The sequence below is a fragment of the Myzus persicae genome, unplaced genomic scaffold (genome assembly GCF_001856785.1).
Source record: "Myzus persicae strain clone G006 unplaced genomic scaffold, MPER_G0061.0, whole genome shotgun sequence".
Classification (NCBI taxonomy): Eukaryota; Metazoa; Arthropoda; class Insecta; order Hemiptera; family Aphididae; genus Myzus; species Myzus persicae.
The window spans coordinates 36,658-61,311 of NW_019102984.1; the positions used below are offsets into that span (position 1 = coordinate 36,658).

Here is a 24,654-nt window from a genome sequence, read left to right on the forward strand (position 1 = left end):
AAATAATCATCAATTAATGAGAGTGCAGGGTTGCCATAAACTGACCGGGACATTTATCTATAATTTAATATCAAATGACTTTTATTTTTTCGCTAGTCCATATTAAATATCCTTTTTTATTAAGAGAAACCAATTTTCTTTTTAATCATAAATTTAATGTATAATACATAGTTGGTGAATATTAAAGATAGTATAAAGTACCTACCTACCTAGTTTATAGAATCATTTATAATTTAATATACACTTATAAATTAATCAGTTTAGTTTCTCGTCAAAACAAAAATATGTATGTATTTAGTATTTATTAATTATTATCATAAATTAATTGAAATGTTGAACCATTATCAACTTTGATACTTTTTTGATATTTTGATCTGTTTCAGTAGGTTTATGTTTTTAGTTTTCCCGTACAGTGAATTCACAAAACATATTCATGAAATTCCGAACAAGTCATAAAGAATTCAAATTTACATTGAATGATACTCTTCTTGAAAATCCCTACTCGAAAATGATTTCGTTCTTTAGTCCACTAAGCAACTATCATTAAAAAAATCCTTTCAACATTAATTGCATTATGACCAGATGTGGCATGTAAATATTGAATTTTTTTTTTCCGATATATCAACTTCAGTCGATCCTATACATAGAAAAATTCGACAAAGAACTTTACACAATAATAATCGTGTCGATTGTAGAATTTAAAGCGTTCGAATAAAAAATGATTTAAAATTTCGAAATATAGTATACTATTTACACTTCACCAGGACTGAAGTTATAATAGTTGACAGTTGACAAGTCGTGGGTAGGGTGTTTGTACGACTGGTATAAAATAATAATCGTATAGGTACTAAAGACAATTTTATGCACATGTCAATAATCTATTCTGTGACCGCGAAAAATAAGTGTTTTACTTTGCACTCAAACGGATTATTATGAAATTGCAATAGTTGTCATAGATACATCAATTGCATTTCTTAAGTACTAAAATTTTCAACCTGAAAAAATATTCAAATCAAGTAGGTACCCATAATATTAACACTTTATTATTATTTATATTAAGCACTTTTTAAAGTGGTTTTTAGTTAATTAAATATTTTAGCTTTAATACATATTTAAATCAAATGTCACCATTCCCCACCATATCACAAAATATATAGTTTTCGGCTAAAAATCGATTTGATGTTTGAAACGAAGATGTTATATAATGTTAAAAAAACACTGTATAAAAATTCAAGGTTTTGAAAATAAAAACATAAATACCTCAAGTATGCTTTAAAATATTATGTAATAATAAACTCTCTGCAACCCAGACGTTTCAGAATTTTACAAGTTTAATACTGACATTGACTTGACGGCCAAACAAAAAAATATATATTTTATAATAATAAAGAGCTAATTTTAAACTACCCGAATGCAGTAATATCACAATACTGATACATTTTAGTTGTAACAATCTCGTCTTTGGTGAAAAAATTGAATACAACTCAAAAAACGAAATAAAAAACATGATCAATCTCTATTTTATAATAATATGTAAATATGTTATGACTAGTTTGAATTTTTTTTTTTGAATCAAGTACGAGATTGCAGGAAATCGCTATAGTTGTGCTTAACATTACTGAGTTTTGGAAGTTATTTTCAAATATATTCGTGTAACACGTGCGTGCATAATATTAAAAGTGATTAATGATACATCGATACAGATCAAAATGATTTATCAACATTAAACCACCACAAAAAAGTTAATTATTATGGTTTAATAGTTTAGAAGGTATTTGACACATTGTTCGGTGTGAATATGAACGTCAAGGAAAAACATAGACAATATAATATATATATATACTTAAAAACTAATTAGTTTTTCATTGTTTAAAAAATTGAAGATTGAGAAATTCATTGTAGATGTGTTTAAATGCAATAAAGACAATACACGAAGGTTAATTATTGAACGAAAAATAAATTAACTTTTTAAAGTTGTAAAACTTATAAAAAACATTAAGACAAATAAAATAAGCTTATAATAGACACTGTCCTAAAATCAGACTCGTCAAAAAAATGTACAGCACTAAATTGAAATGGTCAATTTCAAGGTAAGTATAATTGAAAAATTAATTTAAGTATACATTTTGAAAATTTTTTTCTCGATTTATTTTTAACAATTTAAAAACCTAAAAATTAATGTAAGGTCAATGTAAATAAGTATGTAATGGTGTATGTGATGTTATGTAATGATAAAGTATAATTAATTAATGATAATTTACCGTACAGGTTGTTATAGAAGTTACTTATATTAAAAAAAATATTTATATAGCGAGTAAATTTGCATAAATTACTTCCGATAAAATGTGTACCTATAGGTTTTTAGATTTGTTGTTTTAATATAATAGCCATTCTATTAATATTCAATAGGCAATATTTCAATTAAGTATATATCTTAAATATTGTAGACAATTTATCATTCCATGACTTAATTGTGTATAAAATGTTGAAATTTAAGTTTCTAAAGTAATTATTTTTTGAATTACATAACCATTAAAGACCTTGCAAATGCTGTTAAGTAGTATCAGTTATATTATACTATAATAGTTTGAATGCAATGATGAATAATTGTTTGGATAATGATTTTGAGTGAAGGTCCATTTATTTACAAAATTATAAAACACTTTGATGGGATAATATTTACATATTATTAAGTTTATCTTAAAAAAAGTGGTAAGTGGATGTCGCACCGCAGTACAGTAGGTGACAATTGGGTCACTATAATGGATGGTGTTCAATTTGAATTGAATGATATAAAATCGGACTGTCAGTCTATAATATTACTTGGTAATTTAGTATATTTGATGATATTATTGTGATTAGAGTAATTTATTTAACTAGTAAGCATTAGTAATACGCAGTAGATTAAATTCAATTTTCACCAAAAAAATTTAGTTTGAAAAGTCATTGGGCGTATAAAATATAATAATATACTTTATAAGTTTCAAGTAACCACGGAGGTATTATATTAGAGCAATGTGAATTGCAAATTAAACATAACAATAAAACTGAATAAAAATCATTTACAAGTGTTTAACACAATAATAACGGTAAATATTGGTTGACAATTTGTTTACATGAACGATGGATTAGGCTCGTAATAATATAAGACAAGATAATTGTATTTTTATTGAATAATGTATCAATATTAATCTGTAAATGTATAAATGTTTTAAAAATGTAGTTAAGTTGATTTAATTTTTGAAATTATTCAAATTCATTCAATTGGATATAAATCAAAACCGGAAAGATAGTCGTGACTTGTACTTCAATTAGTGTAAATCGTTTAAAAATAACCCGAAATTACAAAAAAATAACCTTAAAATGTTAAAAAAAATGCAAAATGAAAATGAGTTATTTAGATTCATATGTTATAAAAAGACGTTTTAACAATGAATGCGCTTAGTCTAAGACCATGGTCGGCAACTTGAAACTATAATATGATGTTCAAAAATAAAAAATAAAAGTTATCAACTTCCGAGCCCTCCATCTCAATTTAATAGAAAATTTAAAATTAAAATACAGTTTCCAATATTATAATTATTTTTTAATTACAATAAAACAGCCAAAATCAAATACAATAACGTAATATTGTATAGTTAGTTGTTACCGTTAAATGCTAATGCCAGTGTTAAAAATTTTCCGAGAATTTTTTCTTTACGGTTGAGAAAACTATTTGCTATTCGGTATAGAGGGTATAGTACTTTCTAAAAATTAGACTGGTTAAGAATCGTGAGATACCAAATTGTAAAACAGAGACATTTTTGAAACAAAAGAAAAAATAAATGGTCAAAAGCTTAAAAGTTTCTTTGTACAAGAAAAATGATAATAGAAAAAAACAAAACAACGAAAAAAAACATATAATTTTAATTTTAATACATCTCTCACTTCACCAAGAAGAATCTTTAATTATATTAAAAATAATAAAATTAAATAAAGTTTAATATATAAGTTCAAGGAAGGAAGGCTACAGGCGGATCTTGCGCCTTCTAAGTTTTGAACACTTATACAGCAACAAAAGTAATAAAACTTTTTAGTTTTAGTCATTATAAGTCAATACTTTTTACAAATCTCCGTTAAGAATAAAATTTAAAAAAGCGCCTAACCTATCTTACCTATTATACCTAACGTGATGATACAATTTTTTATTTCATTAAATTTACATTAGGTAGTAAAAAATAATAAAAATAGAGAACAACTGGACGTAGGAGTGTTTTATTGTCGTCAAAGTTAACAAGAAGATGACCTAGATACCTCGGAACAGGAAAAAACACACAAAAGTAAGACCATCTAATTAAAAAAAATAAGAAACCAAGTTAAAAATAATCCAAGGAAATCACCAAATATTTATAAAAAAAACTTGTGTTCTTTAATCAACACAAAAAATACAATTACTAATAGGAACGTACATTAATTTATAGAGAAAATAACTACACCCGTTGCACAATAATACAGTACCTACTATGTTGTACATTATAATAATCACTGCAAATTTTACTATAAATAAAAGAGACTATAAATTAATGACGACATTGATTTGATGAACATGATTGTGGGCTTTTCTACAAATATAGGTCACAATAATTTTTTTCCTACAATCACTAAATCAGGGTTACTTAGTACAGTGCAAGTTTGGTTAAAAAATCATATAATCTTATACTGATTACTTATTAATTTTCTTAATATTACTTATACTATGTATACAAATTTATAACATATTATTATACTAAGTTATTTAATTTATTTGTCATTATCAGTCGTCCATTAAGACATTCTTTATATTTTATTTATACAAATGTGCTCAAACATGTATACAGTTAATGATTAATTAATAGTTATTTTATTAGAGCAAGGCTTATTATTATTATGATAAAAATGTGGATTGTTGACTCATATTAATTATTGTTATTCGGAGCCACTATTATAAAAATAAATTGTGCCTATTTCAATTATTTTTCTTTATAGTCAACGCATTGGTACCAGTTGATTGTTATTGCATATTTTTAGTATTGTTCATCAAACAAGGAAATTGACTGTTTATTCATATTATCATAACTATTATCAAATTTGTGTAAAATAAATAAATTATCAATTTTAATACCACAAATAAGTTTAACAACATAAGTTCTATAAAAATTGAAATATTACGACGACCACCTGTAGCGATGGCGGACACATTTAGTGTAACTACATAATTTTACTATCTAATTACTAAGTGCAGGCCCGTTAAGAGTGGGGGTCTCTGTGTTAAAACTGACACATGCTACAGAACACCATGGGGCCATGTATCCATACAAAAAAAAAAATTTGCCTTCTTAGGTAAGTTTAAAATATAGTCTATAGAGTGTAGACTATAAGGGGTATCAGCACATTTTTGTGAAAAGTATGAACCTAGAATTAATATCCTATGAAATAAAAAATGCCATTTTGCATGATTCTGCCCCGAGCCCCAAAATAACTCTGAATGGGCCTGATTACGTGGGTTGAGGACCTAACTTGAGCTTAAATTATTATAGGCGATCAAAAATCGCGGGATCCTACTTGAGTTTTCCTGATTTATTTTTAACCGCCTAATCACTACTTGATAATAAAAAAAAAATATGATCTTGTTGCTAATTTTGATAGGTTATTATTATTTAATCAGTTCACGTAATGCTATAATAATTATTACCTAGGTAATGATGTGATGTTTTTTACATAATGCACCCCTTCATATTTTGAACTATACTTTGAAAGTTGAGTAAAATTTGTTTTCAAACATACGGTAGTTACAACTGCTTAAGTGTAATACCTATCTAATTATTGTTTTTCGGACGCATACATAGTTATGAGTTCAAAATCAAATCAAAATGATGCCCCGCCACTGAGCACGAGAATGGTACCTATATTTTCATAATATATATACCGCATGCATACGTAGTGAAGGTAGTAGGTACTAATAGTAATAATAATAATAATATATTATATAGGTACCTATAATTTATCATCACACAATACAAAAATAAGCATATCTATACGTAACCGCTGACCTTGAATTCGGTCGGGAATTATACACTGCAGGGGGCGTTTCCTTCCCATAGTTTTAAAACTTGCCGCTTGTACCTATGTATAATATTATTAATAAAACATAAATATATGTAGACAAGGAATAGAGTACTACCGCAGCCGTTCTACTACGATCTAATAATTCTTGAAAAAACCGGAATTTCAGGAGTAAATTTTTTTTCATGTCGATCATATAGTGTATATCATAGTTATTACTTTACTCGATTTCTTGCACTGGCCAATGTGGAATTGAATTTACTATAAAACTCTGCTACAGAAGAATAACATTAGACAAACAACTCTACTGCCCTAACAGCAACAGTATCTAACACTTATCAGAAAATACTTAATTTGAAAAAAAATTTTCCGTTGTAATAACTGTACTATGATGTCAGGTTCCTTAGTTTAATTTAGAATAATAATTATGAGTAAGTGCGAAAATATTTCGAATTATTTGATTTTGGTATCGAAAATATCAAAAAAATAAAAATAAAAAACAAACGATAACATAAAAACAAAAAAAAATTGTAGATCGTGAAATAGGTAGGTATAGATTAAGTTACCCCCAAAATATTTATTTCTCATAGTCCTTTGCTAAGAAATTATTATTACGGTTTATTATATAACGCACTGCGCACTAAACTAGATGTAAATACACACATAGTAAGTACAAGTTTTGAGATAAGTCTCAGATAATGCATGATAATATACTATGTAATGTGTAAAAATTTGTAATATCATTGACAGAGTTCATTACGAGGTTTAACTATTTATGAAAAAAATGTGGACAATGAAGACATGCACAATATACACTACGATATAATTAAAGACTATACAACTATAATATCTTAAATCTTTAGAAAAGCACGTTTTAAAGAAGAATAACAAACTATAATTTATCTTTTGGCGATGCTGTAAGTAAAATCGTACCAAATCAATTTAATTTTAAAATCAACAACAATTTTTTTATTTACGCTGTACTACACGGAAAATATTGCAATTATGTAAATCGTTTATAGGTCAAAGATAACTATTAACAATTATTGTGGTGTGGGTATTTTTTAAGAGAAACTATAAATTGTACAAACAATCTATATGGACGTTTGTTCTACAGTGTCACTTATTGTCATCAACATCGAGTTGCAGTGGTCGCATAGAGGCACTTAATTTGTTATGTCCAATATAAAATGAGAATTATTCTGTTGGTGCCTTAAGTTCAAACCACTTGATTTTTCAATCGACCGAAAAGCTATTAATTTGTCTTTTTTTACCGATACAAACTTTTTCACTTTGCAAAAATGCATGAAAGTTTAACGCAAGGGACCTCATACACAACATTAGAGATACATGGACACAGTTATTTTGTATATGCTTTTTAAGAAAATTATTTGTCAGTTATAAATTTATCAAAGTATTCCTTTTCTTAGCTAACATTAGACATTTTAATAGAAGATTCTCAAAAAGTTTTTTTACCTCAATAAGAACAAAAAAAAGTCACCGGATAGTTACACTATTCATGGCCATGTTATGTTTTAGATTTTTATAAAAAAATTGTTAACTATTAAATTAGATTATTTATACAATTATATAGGTAAATATGCTAGGATGACTCAACGTCCCCGCTCAGAATCGTTTTTCGCATGCAATGATTTATCATCGAATTTAAATATAACACATCATTGCAATGACATGCTCAACATCTACTGCTGTACAGTTAGAAACTAAGTAATCGTTAAAATACTTCAAACAAACATAAATATATATGCGAGTACAATTGTTTGTGGCCATACTTATGGGTGATGGCCGATAATTCTATTCGACAAAATATCAAAGGCATATTGAACGACATTTTTTTTCTCCAATTCGGTATTTAAAGATTCGATTTGATTATGATTTTTTTCTAACGTGCAAATAGAACTCTGACGATGCATGAAAACGCGTAGGTAGTTCACATGTGCTCTATTGATCATAACTCGTTTTAGCCAAAATGCATGTCCACGCATTACGCGTTTGCGCACATTAAATATTATATTTTGTTTGCGTCTAAAGAAGCAAGGCGTGCTGCATTATTTTTGTATTAGTGTTAATCACCTATATTTTGTACAGAAATAAGCTCAACGTCACCGAGCCGATAGTATATAGGTGATAATAAGTAAATGGTATTCTAAAATCGCAAACAAACAAAATAATAATATTTAAAACTACGATGATATTGTCACACGACAACATAATAATAAATAATAGTACCTATACAAGGTCTTATTTATAAATTATAATTCTAGTACCCAGTCTTGTAAAATATTCTATATAGTAATAGCTAGTATTCTAATATATTTTTTGTACTCGCATATTTTTGTATTCAAATATGTATTTTGAATAAATATATTTTTTATTTTTTGTTCTTGTCGAAAGAAATTAGAGGTTACCAGAGATGGAGAAGGATGTGAACATTAATTGATGATATTGAACACCTAAAATATATATACCTATAAACTTATAAATACTAAATATTTTTATAATAAAATATTTGAAAATGTGTCTTAAATACCAATTTGCAAGACCAGTTTTTTAGGAACCAGTCAATAATTAGGATGATATACGTACCTATAGCAAATAAGAATCAATCAACTTTGTAATATAGGTAGGTATTAAATATTATTTATGAACCTATATAGGTAGGTATATAATATGTAATACCATACATTTGTTATAAATAAATATCCAATATTATATAAGTCTCTACGATAAATATGTTTTAATTACGTATATATATAACTATAAAATTGTTAGTATTAAAAGTAATAGTTGAGAGGGTATTAAAATTACAAATTTTATAAGTTTTCATGATATTAACAAATGGCATAAACTAATGTGTTACACCCATCTGTAGAGAAAAAGTTCTACGAATTTCCTACTTTTCTATCAACCCAAAATACTAGATCAAATTTTCTACCAGAAATAATGTCAAAAATTGCCATTTGTGAATAATTTAAATTTCGCCAATAACTAGCTCGCTTAGCATCGTTTTACTCAATTATATAATTCAGTATTTACAAGTGCAATCAAACTATTTCTGATTTCAGAGATTCCACATAAAACGATTGACGTTTCACCATAGGCATATAATATAATACAATAATAATTCACCTCTTGTTTACTCACAACAAATCACCACAAAAGCCGTTTAAAAATTATCAATATTGTAGCATTTTGTTGACTTGAAGTTTGATTGTATTTGTTCGAAACTCGACTAATAAAAATTGATTTAAAAGCGGTGCAGTGCACATTGAAATGTCTCGCAGTCAATGATTGTTTATATTACCTGTACATATATTATAATTTGATTTGAAAACGAGAAATAATCGTTAAAAACATAATTCTTGAAAATGAAATTTTTAGGTGTTTACGACTGTATTCGAAACATATTTATGAGAAAAACACTTTAGGTCAAGGGTCTTCAACCCGCGACCCACCATATTTTTATTTGAGAAACTGCAATCATGTAGTTTTAAGCATAACATATATATTTTTAATACATTTTTAATTATTTAATAGGTACAATAGGTACATGTTTTTATAATGGATGCCGCCCTCGAAATTTCTTAAAAATAATAGACAACCCGCTGCTTAAAAGTGTTGAAAGCTCCTGCAGTAGTTTGTATGATTTATCTTTTGTAAAATAGTCTAGTAAATAGTAAATACCAATAACTATTCAGAAGTAAGAACATTAAAACCCAAATCGGATTTTAATCACGACATAATTGATCATTTAAAATGCATAAGAAAAACATTAATAAGGAATCAGTTTGGAACAAACATAAATTAAGTACAAAATAGGGAAATTCATAGTATTTTGGAATTTCCACAGCTTAAAAAATGTTAATTGACTATCGAAATATATAAAAATTATATTTAAAGTAAATAATATCCACCTTTAATAATATTTACCGATATAAGAATAGTATCTTTATATCTCACTTATTGATAAGTAAATTGTACAAATCTTATAAATACCTAGATCTCAAGCTAAACGTTCAACCTTATTTAATGAGACATTAAAATATTAAGTTACAGATAGATTTAGACGTTTTGTTAAATACGATAATACGTACTGAACAAAAGCTTTTGAACTTTAAAATTAAATTCAAGTACATAATATTAACAAATAGACAAAAATCACCTTATCTCAATATAGTTTAAATAATATGTTCACAATTATAATTATTTCAACTGTCTACAAGTTTCAAAGTGCTAAGATAAAATTATTTTCTTGTATTCAACTTTACAAAAAAAATGACTTGTACCTACTCTAAACATACTAGTAAAAAATGTGTAAAATACACCGATAACAATTTTCGAAATTTACTGTATTAGAACATTGATCAATAGTTACTTCAATAGGTACATATAATATTAAATGCATAATTATATTATATTATACATGTATGACTTATACCTAAGCAATATTATGAAATTTAAAATTTAAATCTAGAAAACACAATTTACATGTATATTGTATAACCATTATTAAAAAATATCCATGATTATTCTTTGAAAATGTCAGTTTAAAGGTGCATTTTTCCGGAATTTTGAAACATAAAGTACACAAACAAATCGTTTGCTTCATATATTAAAAGTTCTATAGACAGTAAACTGTGGACTGTACATATCTCCACGGAACCTACACCCAATATATTATATACATAATATCATAATGTTTGAGCTCTCAATGTGTGTTTATGACAAAATATATTCGTTTTCAAAACACAAAAAAAATATGTAAGCACCAATAGTTTGGTCCAAATTAATCGGCACTATAGAAATAATCATTGCATAATTTTTAAAAAAAACTGCTCATGAAATGCAATTTAGTAGTACCTACCTAGCTACATATTATATAAATTATAGGTGAATAGCCATAGAGCATAATAAGAATAATAATAATAATATCCATATTATGTTTTCCATCATGCGTTTAGGTTTTATTTGAGGCTACGAACACCAACCGTTATAATATTATAACTACCTACTTTCTCTGAAAAGAATTAACTGTATAATGACTCGTACGAAATACGCATCGACATTGCAAGTTTCTATATGGTTTAAGATTGACTGCGTGCAGTATTATTACATTTCGCGTGTTAGAATCTAGATTGTATCATACAATGATGGTATACAATAACAGTCTGCCGAGTAAACTCCATTATCTGCGTGATGTAATATTATGTGCCAAAAATTGTCACTTTATATTTATTTCCTTTACAATTAATATAGTATTGTCCTGCACTGCAGTCTGCAGTCTGCATTGCGCAGTCAAAGGCGCAACATTCCATTGCCATAGATTTTCGGTTCTAATATATTTTTCCGACCGCGGTTCGAGTTGTGGCACATCGTATGGTTTTCAATGAGATGTTATTTTAAGACTTACGTCGAAAATTATTGTAATTAGTTTGAACCTTCAAAAACATAATTACAATTGATTATTTTACTGTACACCATTGGTATTACAATAAACTAAATTCATTTTTGTAGAAAAAATTGAACTTGAAAATCTTTTTTAAATGTTTTAAGTACCCACAAATAATATTTTTAAATTACAACAAAATAATTAGAATCTTCTTGGTTTTAGTATGTAATTTCGTTCAAATTTGAGCTTAAAACTCCATCTAAAAAAAAACTGTGTTGGATAAGTCGATTCCCGCTGTACTGTTATCGAAAAACTGCTTATTAAAAAAAAAAATTTAAAAACCAACTTTCGCTACACCCTGTATACTTATATATTTTTAATATTTTTAAACTGATATTTTAAAAATATGTGGAAGCCCTGTATTAATTTTGCAAGCTTTTACACCCAATGAATAACGTTTTATTGAAATTTAAATAAAAAGAAAACTAAAAGAATTGAAAATTGAAATGACCGTAAACAGCTCAAAACAAGCCAACGTATTTTGAACATATTATTAAGTATAGAAAATGATAAAATAAACATAAACTGTACATTTGAAGTATTTGTTTTTTATTTACAACTAAATAAGAAAATCGCTCAATAAGAAATGAAGTAAATATCCAATGTTGTCAAAATTTGAACTTCAAAAGCTCATGAAAATTAAATTTTACTTTCTTTTTCCGGTAGACATTACTATTTTTTTTTTTTTTTGATAAAGGTAGACAAACGTATGAGAAATATTGTAAAAGAAGGCCTTGAGAAAATAATAAGATTAACATTTTAGGAAAATTTTAAGAACCTATACAGTTATTATTTTGTGAACAACAGCAAAATAAGAAAATCTTTGTAAGAGAATTTGTTTTATTTACTGGTAAATTGTCATTAATTATTGCTATTGGTTTATTTTCCAACAAGCTATTGAGAATTAGTCCATAAATAACAAATTATTATTATAAGTACAGCATTTATCTTTATTAACACTCCTTCAGCTTTTTGCGTACAGGTACCTACATAATTTTTTAGTTCACTATAACATAGGGAAATTATTAAGTCACATATTTTATAATAAAAATAGTTAAAACCATACATTTCGAATTGAATTATTTTTATGTTATAAAAATAAATGTTTATTTTTTGTAATTTTTCAAAATTAAATTATGGCCTTGTGCGCAAATTATGGCTTTTTTATTTTCAGGAAGTTTTCCTCTTAAGTCTTGGCATAACGCAACACATAAAAACCTATTTATTTAGTGTACATCGTGTGTATAAGAATAAATAAACGAGCGCAATAGTATTGATTGAATATATTTAATAAATTATGATAACTGCCAACTTATTTTTATGATTAATATTTACTCCACAGATTTACAAAACTCCAGAATCTACTAGGTAGTTGAGACGGTTTCAATATAAACGGGTAAGCAGGTACAATAGGTAAAGTATTTAAATATTAAACATAATATTTTAAAATTCATGTTATATTTGTTATAAACCAATTTTTTTTTGTTTCAAAAAAAAAAAATATATAACGAGAAGTGCAGGGTGGAAGTATGTGTACCGTAAACTCCGGGGAAATATTATTATAGTACACAATTATTATATCTTACATATTACATAATATTTATAAATATATTTAATAAAAAATTTCGCTCATCGTTCCGGTCACGTTAGAAGTAATTAACTTATTTAAATTAATATTATCTTCGAAATCACTTAAGCAAATATATAACTTAAACTCATAGGTGTGTGGTTATTAACTAAAAACATACAAGAAATGCGTCATTTAAGTAGGTATTGATCGAAATTGTCTACATACATATCTCAGTTTACTGCTCTTCACAAATGCCTACAAAGTTTGGATACGAAACATATTTTTATTTTACAAAATTGTTCACTGAAATTATCAAAATTATTATTTATCCTTTAGGTTATTGGTTTCACACGACCAAATATGTAAAAATGCTGCTTTGTCAGTGGATAACGATTATCTGCACAATGAATCGTGTATTCGCGTTGCGTCATCAAGTAATATTATCATCATATTATAATACGCCACTTACGAGTATATATACCATTCTTTAACGGCACAATGTGGTTTTTGCAGCATCATATTATAGATGGAGCTATAACATATTTTATGTACTCTTTCTCTCTACCTTTCAAATGCAAAATATGTTTGATTTATCACATCTGTAATGATATTTTTTTTTAGATTTGAGAACATTTACTTGAATGTTAAAACCATTAAATAGGTACTCAATAATACTCAATAAAGTGGCCTGGCGTTTCACGGTGGTTGGTCGCAGTCACTTATGTTGAGGTCAAGCATCGGCCAGCGTCGCAATAGTTCCCTGATGGATGACCACCGAGCTTTTTGGTGACGAATCCTGGCCCTTTATACACGTGTTACGAACCGACCATAGTGACCGACAGTAAAAAAGGCTAATAACCATCACCCAATGGCCGCAGGTTAAAAACAATTTAAAAAAAATACTTCCTAAAAAGGATATACATCACGTAGTATAATTAAAACAATTAGTAAAAGATTATATACTAACACAACTGTGTAGATACAATAAATATTGTACACTGCCGTAAATGCGTAACAGTGAGAGTCTAATTAAAATTATTACTACAGGAAATATTAAATAGAATTTGATAATTGTATTTCAACACCTAGTCCGTTATTAAGTTATAATCGTATACATTGTGTTATTTATATTTATCGATGAAGTAAGCTTTCAAATGTTAACTGCCATTTTAAAATCAGTACAATATATTTCAAACTTAGAAGGTAAATGTTTAATCCTCAGTGATTTTATAAGAGAATTAACCAACCTAAAAAATCGCTTCAGTCTCAAACTCATCCTTAAAATTGGCCTTACAAAGCTAACTACATGGATACTTCAACGAACCTCCGACTTGTCCAAACTGTGGAATTAAATTTAAAATAAAACATATATTAACTGCGTCACCACTATGTTGAAATACAAAGAAAACTACACGAAATCCTAGGGTTACAAATAAAAAAAATACAATTTTTAAACAAACAGATATCATGCACACTAGTTAGGAAATTAAGAAGTAAAAATTGTGATTAAATCTAAATAGTTTAAAAAAAATTTAAATAATATGTAGATTTGTCAGCTAATAACCATTGTTGTTGAAGCAAACATGATCAACAATAACAACAAATAAAAACAAAACCTTTCAAAAGCGTTTGAAAACTATAACATCATGCTTTTCAGTAAAACGTTTTGGACGACTTATGTTCTAAGCTATTTATACCGACATGTACCTAATTTTAATGAGTTGACTATTGATGATATTGTTTCAAAAATAATCTCAGCCTTCTTCTATTGTATCCTTCTTTATAACAATAATAATCTTAAAATTCATTAAAAGGACATAGCGTATAAATTAATAATATGATTTAATTAACTGTCTACAGTGTTGATGTTTCCGTGAGTAAAACAAATGTCAAATTAACCTTCAACTTTGATATTTTTATGATGTTTTTTCTATCTTATCAACTGTAATCAAGACAAGTATCTACACCATATTAAAGAGATAGATACATAAATTAGGTGCCTAAGTATCCTTAAAATCAAGGCTATGCATTTTGATGGAAACACATAGGTACCATATATATTATATATATAACCAGTATAACCAGGTTCAGTTAATATAATCACTCAATACAACAGCCTAGCACAATATACAACCAAAAACCACACAATATTATTTTATTTTCTATCTCAGTCCCGACACTAGACCGATATTTTTTAAGTGTAGAAAATATCGAAGCTGTATACCTAATATTTTCATAACGCATATTATAATAACCGACGAAAGTAATTTTTACTGCGCCGTTGCACCTCATATTTCAAACGCGAATACGCCATGACAAGCTACTCTCAACATTTCTATACATATCATTTATAGGTGATAGGTACAATGACGCGGCAAGTATCTGTACACTTGGTGTATATAGTACTTATGCAGTCACAACTACCTACGCAGCATAATTTTATAGACTCATTAATGTCACGAATTCATCATATAAATACTAATTTGTTACGTGTTGCTCAACCAAGGTTAGGTAATAAGTAAAATATTGCTAGTCATATTTAACAAACTCGTGTGAAACTAAATAATATAAATTTAGTCGACAGTCTATTTACCGAAGGAACGGTGCAAAATCCTACAGGTACGATAATGGTGGCATACTGGCTTGTACCCATGTACCACTAAATGCACTCATATTATTATATTATTTTATTATGTAGGATTATTGACTGATGCGTTTGAAGAACAAAAAAAAACAATAGCGGACAATCTGTTGTGTCAATATTATTTCGAGAGAAAGCGTCGTCGCCGTATACAATATTTAAGTGTGGACGTGCGTGACTTATAAAAGCACACACACGCGCATTGCGAGGAGAGATGCGCAGTGCTTAAGCACTCATAACGCAATCTGCGATTTGCCTTAACTCTCGACGTTTCAGTATAATATAAAATATTAATAAGTAAATTGTATTTAATAATCCACGCTGCAACATCTGCGGTATAACGGTCGAGTTACGCAGTGCACGGTGAGATATGACAGTGATATCGTCAGGTTGGAAAACTATGATATAACATTATTGTTATGTTTAGAGTAATAATGACTTTTACTTAAGAAGTGTCCTGTGTAGATACAACATTCTGTTTTTCAAATGAGAACCCCCCCTTACTTTTCAATTGTAAATTATTTGGTGTATAATTTTTTCGAAATATTTGACGTATCAAAATCAAAATCCAAACGAATAGTTATAGAGTTATTTAAGTTTGTATTGGTGTACAATACTAATACTAGAATAATAGGTCTTCGGTGGGATTGTTGGATTGGGGGCTATGATGATTTGAAAATGTCAGTGATTGAAAGCATATAATATGTTTTATATTTTTGTAAAACGACTTTTAAAGATAATTATCCTTCGTACAAACACTTTAATAGCTCATGAATTATTACTTCAAAAATTGAATTTGGTACATCATCGTTTTAAAAAAAATTATACCTTTATATCTACAGAAAAAAAGGGGAGGGGGTTCTCATTTAAATTTTTTACGGCCCTAGGGTACTTCTTAATAGTAGTAAAAAGAAAACTTAAGAATTTGAAAAATGGTCTTTGAGTACTTACCCACATTTAAAAATTCCAAAAACCAGAATTTGAATGAATTAATAATAATGGAAAAAATGGATGTTATAACCTGTTATTAAATAATATAATAATTTCGTTTCAAATTATTTCGTAATAAACTTATATACATAAGAATTATTCCTAAATGATGAAAAAAATATTATAAATATCTATAAAAGTACAGTATCTTATAAAATATGAAAGCAACTTATACATAGGCTATAGCATTAAGCCTTGGGGCTATGTGTTATAGGAGGAAGATCGTTATGGATTCTCTGTGTAGAGAAATAATCAATTTTTTATCTTATAAAAAAGCACGTAAACAATTTTAAAATACCATTCGGCCGGCATTCGGGCGTTTTGCATGGTCACCAAGAAAATTGTAATAACGATATACCTACGAGTATATGAGCACTACCTACAATAAGCACATAAATCATGCACAAGTTCACTACACGTTAGAATATAACTATTAAATAATATTTTATACTACACTATACTAGACTTATTAAACTATATTATATTATAGCTATTATACTAATTAGTAATTATATATAATAAATTACTAAATATTATATATATTTTACATAAATATGACAATATTTTTAATTTTTTAGCTTATTATTTGTATTTTCTGTACACGTATTTTTTTTTAAATCTGGTTAATATTAATAATTATTTTTTAATTATTTTTAAGTTCCTAATGCTTTTTTAATATTTAATTTGTCTTACAATCTGAATCCTATAATTACATTTAAAAAATAATGACTTATCAATGACGATCCGGTAACTTGACATTACTGTGATAAACATTATACATTCTTCAAGTGGCCAGTAGGGCTTCAACTCTTCCAAACAATAAGAGACGTCGTGCACTTCATAGATTTATAATTCGAAATCTCTGCATTTTATAATACTTATGAGTTATGAGTTATGAACATCCATACTTTGAAATAAGTACTACTAAATGCACATTTTAGAAAAATGATGAAATAATATATACATAATTCAAACAATTGTGCAACGATGAAATATTACATCTGTCGACTATCGTACAAATTTATTTCATTTAACAACGCCAATCAGATAAAATGTAGTAAAATATTCTGTTTTCTGAAAAACTGTGTTAGCTATTAGTTTCCATAGACTGTTGGTCGTTACAGCATGGTTAATGTGTATATTTTTATCCTAAGAGAAAAATATTTATGGCATTAACTATTAACTATTATAAACAAGATATTTTCAGTTATATATCTGAGAAGTGAGGACTTATTGTAAAACATATTATATGTTTAATACATAAATGTGAGTAAAACTAGTTTACGTTAATTTATATTGTTAATAAATAAAAATAAATGAAAACATAATTAACTACTAACTAGTTACTAACCTAGGCAGTACTCGTGTAATTTATATCCGTAAATTGATACGTAATACGTTAGTACTGATTAATTATAATTCATTGTAGTTGTACTTGTACCAACTTGTATATTATATATTTGTTTATCATGTGTATAATATAAATTATTCATTATAATACATGTTGTTCATACAATTTACGTTCTGAAACCTTTGTTGCGATTTAAGATCATGTGGAACTTTATTGCAAAAATTAAATAATTATTTCGTCAATTGTTTGTTAGACGTACATAATACGTGGCTGTACTAGAGTTATGAAACTTATGATATAGATGCCCAAAACAAATAAATACTGTTTTTATTCAAAAGTAGTGAAACGATGGTCATAATAAGAATTTTTGTAATATAAAGCGTGAGACCAATTTTGATAGTAAGTAATAAGTATAGTTATCGACTTATCGTCACAAGACCATTTAATATATTTTAATACGTAACACAACCGTGATATTTTAATTATAAGTTATGACAAACTAATTACAGAGTTATAAATTTTATTATAATTTCGTATTTTGAATTTATAAATATTAAAATGAATTATTAAGTTATTGTGCCTACTAAAACTTTATTCCTATATAGAGTGATTTTTTAAACATGTATACACCATATTTTTGTGCTTAAATCATACATATATTCAAATTCTGATTTTTAGAATTTTTAAATAAACTTGAAGACCATATTTTCGAATACCTGAGTACTTTTTCATCACTTAAGAATGGTCCTGTGGCAATACATTTTCAAATAGTACCCCCCCCCCTTCTTTTCACTTTTAATTATTCAGCAGATATTTCTTTGAGTTATAGAACTTTGTGTACTAAAGATAATACATATGTCGATGGTAATATGTGAAGTAGATATGGGGATTAGATGATTTTAAAATTTTGGTAATTACTATTAATCTATCAATATAAAAATAATTTGTAAAAATGATCTAGGTAGGTATATAATGAATACTTCATCTAATATTACATATAGTTTATACTTTTTGTAAAACCATATTTAAGAATTATTATCCATGGTATAAACGTTTTGATAACTTAGAAACTACTTATTAGTATTTTGATTTAGATACATCGACATTTTCAAGAAAATCGGCAGCTAAAAATCGACACTAAGAAAGGTGGGTTTTCATTTGAAAAATGAAGTTGGTATCGCCACGAGACACTTTTTAAGTAGTACAAAAAAATCAGGAATTTGATAACATAGCTATGTAACATGACGTGTGATGGTATATTATTTCTAAAATATATATTTACGACGCTGTAATAGAACACATAAACAGTAAATTCGATTTGATTTAAATTATTAACATAATATGGAAAGTTAAATTTTTTTTACACAAGCAAACATCATACTTTTTACAATTTTATAATAACTTATTTTATATCACTATACATATTATATTTTCTTAAATTATCTAGAATTAGTTTTAATCTTTACTATCTGATTTTAATTTAATAGATAATGGAGATTACAGAAAGAATACACAGACATTACACCAAAACCATCGGTTATATGATATAAGTATAAAATATTTATACGAAATTGCTCTTACGAATTTTTGAAGCATACTTATTTGATGGAACACCTATTAAAAAAACTATTTTTGTCATTAATTTGTAAATAACCTTTAAACCTCTATAAATGAATTTCTAATGAGTTTCAAACGACCATAATATGCAGTCTCAAATTTATTTTTACCCAACAACTATACCGAACTTGTCTATAATCGATATTCCTCACCCAAACAGACATCATTAACCAAACAAGACATTACCCATAACATTTCAATCCTAACAAATATATGTATGGTTATAAACTGCGTTTTTCTAAATTATCCTTGTTTGCTTATTCGTGTAGTTGAACTTTTTATTGACGCATTAATAATTTAACAAACAGGCTTATGGCAACAACACAAAACATATTTTACTTATTTTCTTTCACTACAATCAATTTATTTATTTTAACAAGATAATTCTATTTAAACGTTTAATATTAACCAGTAATTATTAGTGGTGGCATCAATCTATACACTATTCAGCCATATAAAATCACGGGTGTGGGTAGGTTTACACATTTGTTTAGAACGATTATTCAAATTTGGTGCTAAGTCAACTATAAATCTATATCATAGATTAAGCACTATCGATAAATAATAATATAATATAAATACGTCTGTGCTTGCACGATCAACAGCTCACAAGTTTAATTTACCATATACAGTCAGTACGCATATAGTTTAATACAGTATCTATATTGCTATTCGCTACGGGTTTGATTGATTGTTAAATCAAGGTAGGTATTCAAATAACGTAAACACTTCTACAGTTATACTACATACTTGTACACAATTGTATTGTAATATTGAGTATTTAACATAATATTGTATACAATAAACAAAAACTGAGAATAATAAACTGCCTAAAATGATGTACAAATACATATATATTTTCTTAGTTTCTTACATTGAAATGATGGCTACCTCTATTTATAAATTGTGTACACGTCATACATCTTAGGTACTTATTAAAAACGTGAGCAAATTTTTTTAGCTGATCTAAAAAAATTAAATGTACGTCTAGATGTTTACAGGAATATTGTTGGTAATTTACTACCTATCTATAGGCAGTAGTGCAACGTGCCATCAATAACGTGCCACTTTTGGCAAAACAGAAAACTTAATACCGAGACAAGGTTATTTGAGTTCGATATCTATCAAATCTGGTGATATAATATTGTTGAATCAACGTACGGACGTACGGTACATAAACAAACAATACGTAATTAGCAATATATATACACTCAATTATAATAATATACATTTTTATCTAGCATAGATATAGACCAGACGTTTGTCCTTACAGTCATCAGATGTAAATTATGTGCACATGACAATTTTTTTAAGACCTTAACGATTAAACAGCATACAAATACAGTTATTAAGCACGCAATGTATACCCATATAAACGCATCTGTTGGAACGACGAATACCTAGAATGATAGAGTACGTATGTTACCACAAAATACAATGCAAGAATGCTACACGCAAGTCGTAACCTTGTACTAAACATAACATTATAATGCTGTACTTATGTGAGTAAATTATAATAATTAACCAAATAATCATACATTTTAAGAATTGATACAAGAACTTTATTTTTACCTATTGAAAAGTGCAATAATTCATATAGAAATACTTCTCAAAACCAAATCCTAGTTTAATACCTATGTAACATTTAAGCTAATAGAACTTTTGTTTTTTTTCTAAAAGAAAACATTATACATTATAATAATATGCATCTGAACGTGATTTAATTTTATTATTAAATTAAAATATGGGTACAAGGCCCAATATTTTTTCATAGGAAAAAAGTAAATCTTAATATAATAATAATAATAATAATATAAAAATGTTATAAAATTATAAACAAATCCACTTTTATAATATAATCTGAGATCAACAATAATAATTATTATAGTTTCAATACCTTTTCTATCTATTAATAAATGCAATTTATGTAATACGAAAAACCAAACGGCCATTATATTTTAACACAATTCCACCCTTACATATCAACGATTTAAATAAATAAAATAAAATTGAAAACAGTATTTTACGATATTAAGTACCTATAATATTAAGCAGGACTTGCATTAAGAAAAAATCATTTTAGATTATTTAATATTAAAACATTATACAACTATTGCATGTATCATTATTTAAAACTAAAACTAAAACATAAAAGAACGTTTGCGTTTATCGTTTTTTAGAACTACAAAGTAGTGGATTTTTTACATTTAGTGGACGTTATACACCGGCATGCGTTATCCGTATACTACTCCGTTATCCGTTACTAACAAATAACATAGCAAATTATACGTATTAAGAAGAATCCATCTCACTCTATTATTTTTAATATCAAAGTGAATTAACTTACCATCAAACTTTAAGTAAGATTATTATCTAGGACACTTTAAAGGTATTTTTTCAATATTTTAATTTTGAACATAAATAAAAGAATTTTAAAATTGTACATGCTCATAACTTGCTCAAAAATTCAAATATTATATGAATATACCTATAACACCTCTCTAGGTGCTCTAGATAATATTCTGCCTTTAAATATAAAGGGTATAACGCTCTCTTAACAAAAGTCTACTGTGCAATAAGCCGATGTGGAGCAACGATGGTCCAATATTTATATTTACTATAAATACAATTACCGATAATAGTTATTTAACAAATGTAATAATAATATGTAAATGGTAATAGTGTAATGACTACGATATAAGATAGAATGCCAATATAAATTTTAAAAATGTATTTTATTTCTATGAAACAGAAATATAAAAGGTTTTTGATTATTTCGTTTTCTGTTATTCTTTGTTTAATTATATAATACGTAATACTTCGTCTTCCGTTGTTTTGAATTATTTTATATATTTTGTCAGCTTTTATGTTTTCGGTATTTTTTGTATTCGTTTATCATTTTCCATTTTAATCACGTTTAAGAATTTAAATTGTTTTTTTGTCATGCATATAATGTTATAAATTTATAATCATAGATAACGTTATTATATTATAATAATTATAATAATTATATTGCCCTGACATTAAATAAAAATTTTAATTTAATGTAAGTACATCCAAAATACATATTTCAAACGAAAATACGATTGTAACATTTTTTAAGAATTTGCGAATTAATTTGATAGCAAAAATTTCCAATAATATTATATTTGTATTATTTAACAATATTCAATTAAATCACGCTGAACCAAAGTCAAAACCCAAGATAAATAAGTTCAATTATTATATAATTTACATAAGTATTATAGGTACATCTATACCGTTAAAATGTATGCACATAAGACTAATATAGTTATAAAAAATTTGTTTCGCTCTTACCTGTTCGTTAATATCAGTAGTTTTCATACTTATAACTAACTCAATTAAGAAAAAGTTACTCAGAATAAAATTACTACGAGTTAATATTGGTCAGAATTCATTTTTCGTCAATTACTTAAGTGCGCACCATAAATACAACTCAAAATTAGATAATAATTTTATTCATTGTTTATGTTATCAATATTTATAGCGATTAAAAAAATTAAAACATGTTATTTAGGCCAAACAGAAGAACACGAACACCATAAGAAAAAATACGAGATCCTGATCGAGCAGGTCTCTCTTCACTGGCAAGATGACTGTCGCTAGTTCACCATGTGTTCTACTCGATCGAATAAGAGGGGAACCCAACCAGTAACGGGTTTGAGAAGTACAATTCGAGGAGGGGGTTATGTAGTATCTATTTAACACGTTATGTTTAAAATCACCTTCAAGAATAATAACAAAATGGATTTTAAATATATTTATTACCGTTATAGAAAAACTACAAACTGATAAAAACATAACTTGTGCATATTTAATATTTTTGACGAATTATGTTTAAGAAGTTAGAACAAAGAGATAGGTGTGTAGGTTGAGGATTCATATAATTTGAAGCTTCTTTCAAATTGTAGGTTTCTTAACATACCTAAATGTAACAGTTTAGATGAAGAAATGTACAGTGATTATATTCAAAGAAAGTTTAATATAAATTCATACCATTCAATATCAGAAATATTTTTACCAAATTAAAAAAATATAATAGTCAAATAAACAACCATTCTGCTAGATGTATTTGGTTGTACTCGACGGGTTTAGAAATTAAATTACTTATTAATTCTACAACTTACTACAATCTGTTTTAAAAAAAAAATAAAATGAATAATTTAGTATAATTTAGGGAATATGTTTCATTAAATTATTCCAGTATGTACAACATACCGGTAACTATAGAAAGTCTTAAAGGTATTTTTTTATTTTAAATAAAGTAAATTAAGTGGTTAAAACGTACGTTTGCTATATTTTTTTCACAATAATCTCTTAAATTAGTGATAAATTAAAAAAACCGAATCTTTAGAGTTTAATGTACTAGTTTTAAACATTGGACTTTAAACCTGGGATGCGACTTTTGAGCTTTTTATAACATGAAAAAAATATTGTTTAGATAGTAAGTTAATACGATACACATACGTAATATAATCAATAGTTTCATCCAACACTATAATATATTTTGGTGATTTTTACGACTAGATAGAATTTGAACTTCAAATGCTTATAACAAAAGAAAGCGACACTGTGTATTTTCGATATTTTTAAGCTGCCTAAACAAATTGAGTTAAGACTTGGAGAAACCTTGTACCAAGGTAATAGTCAGCTTTTGGATCGAAAACCACAATGTTCTCAACATAAATCGAAAAAGCCTAGGAAGTCATTTTACAAAATAACAAATACATAGCCCTGAATGTCGAGGCCCTACAATAATTTTGGGCTCTCATCTTAATTTGGGCCTTCTCTAAACGATACATATATATATATCAATCAGTGGTAGGTATATAAAAACTAGTGCCAACTACCAACTTCTATATTTCCTTGGACCTTATAATATAATATATATTTCTAATATAATTACAATGTTC

At 26.9% G+C, this 24,654-nt stretch overlaps 1 protein-coding gene across 1 annotated transcript in view; it reads right to left on the reverse strand.

Annotated features, from left to right (window-relative positions):
• Positions 1-23,340, reverse strand: part of LOC111033523 (long-chain fatty acid transport protein 4) — a 49,808-nt gene extending 26,468 nt beyond the window's left edge. The window contains exon 1 of the mRNA XM_022314300.1: positions 23,039-23,340. Within this exon, the coding sequence (XP_022169992.1) occupies positions 23,039-23,065 (27 nt within the window). The 5' untranslated portion in view covers positions 23,066-23,340. The remainder of the gene's footprint in view (positions 1-23,038) is intronic.
• Positions 23,341-24,654: the final 1,314 nt, after the last annotated feature.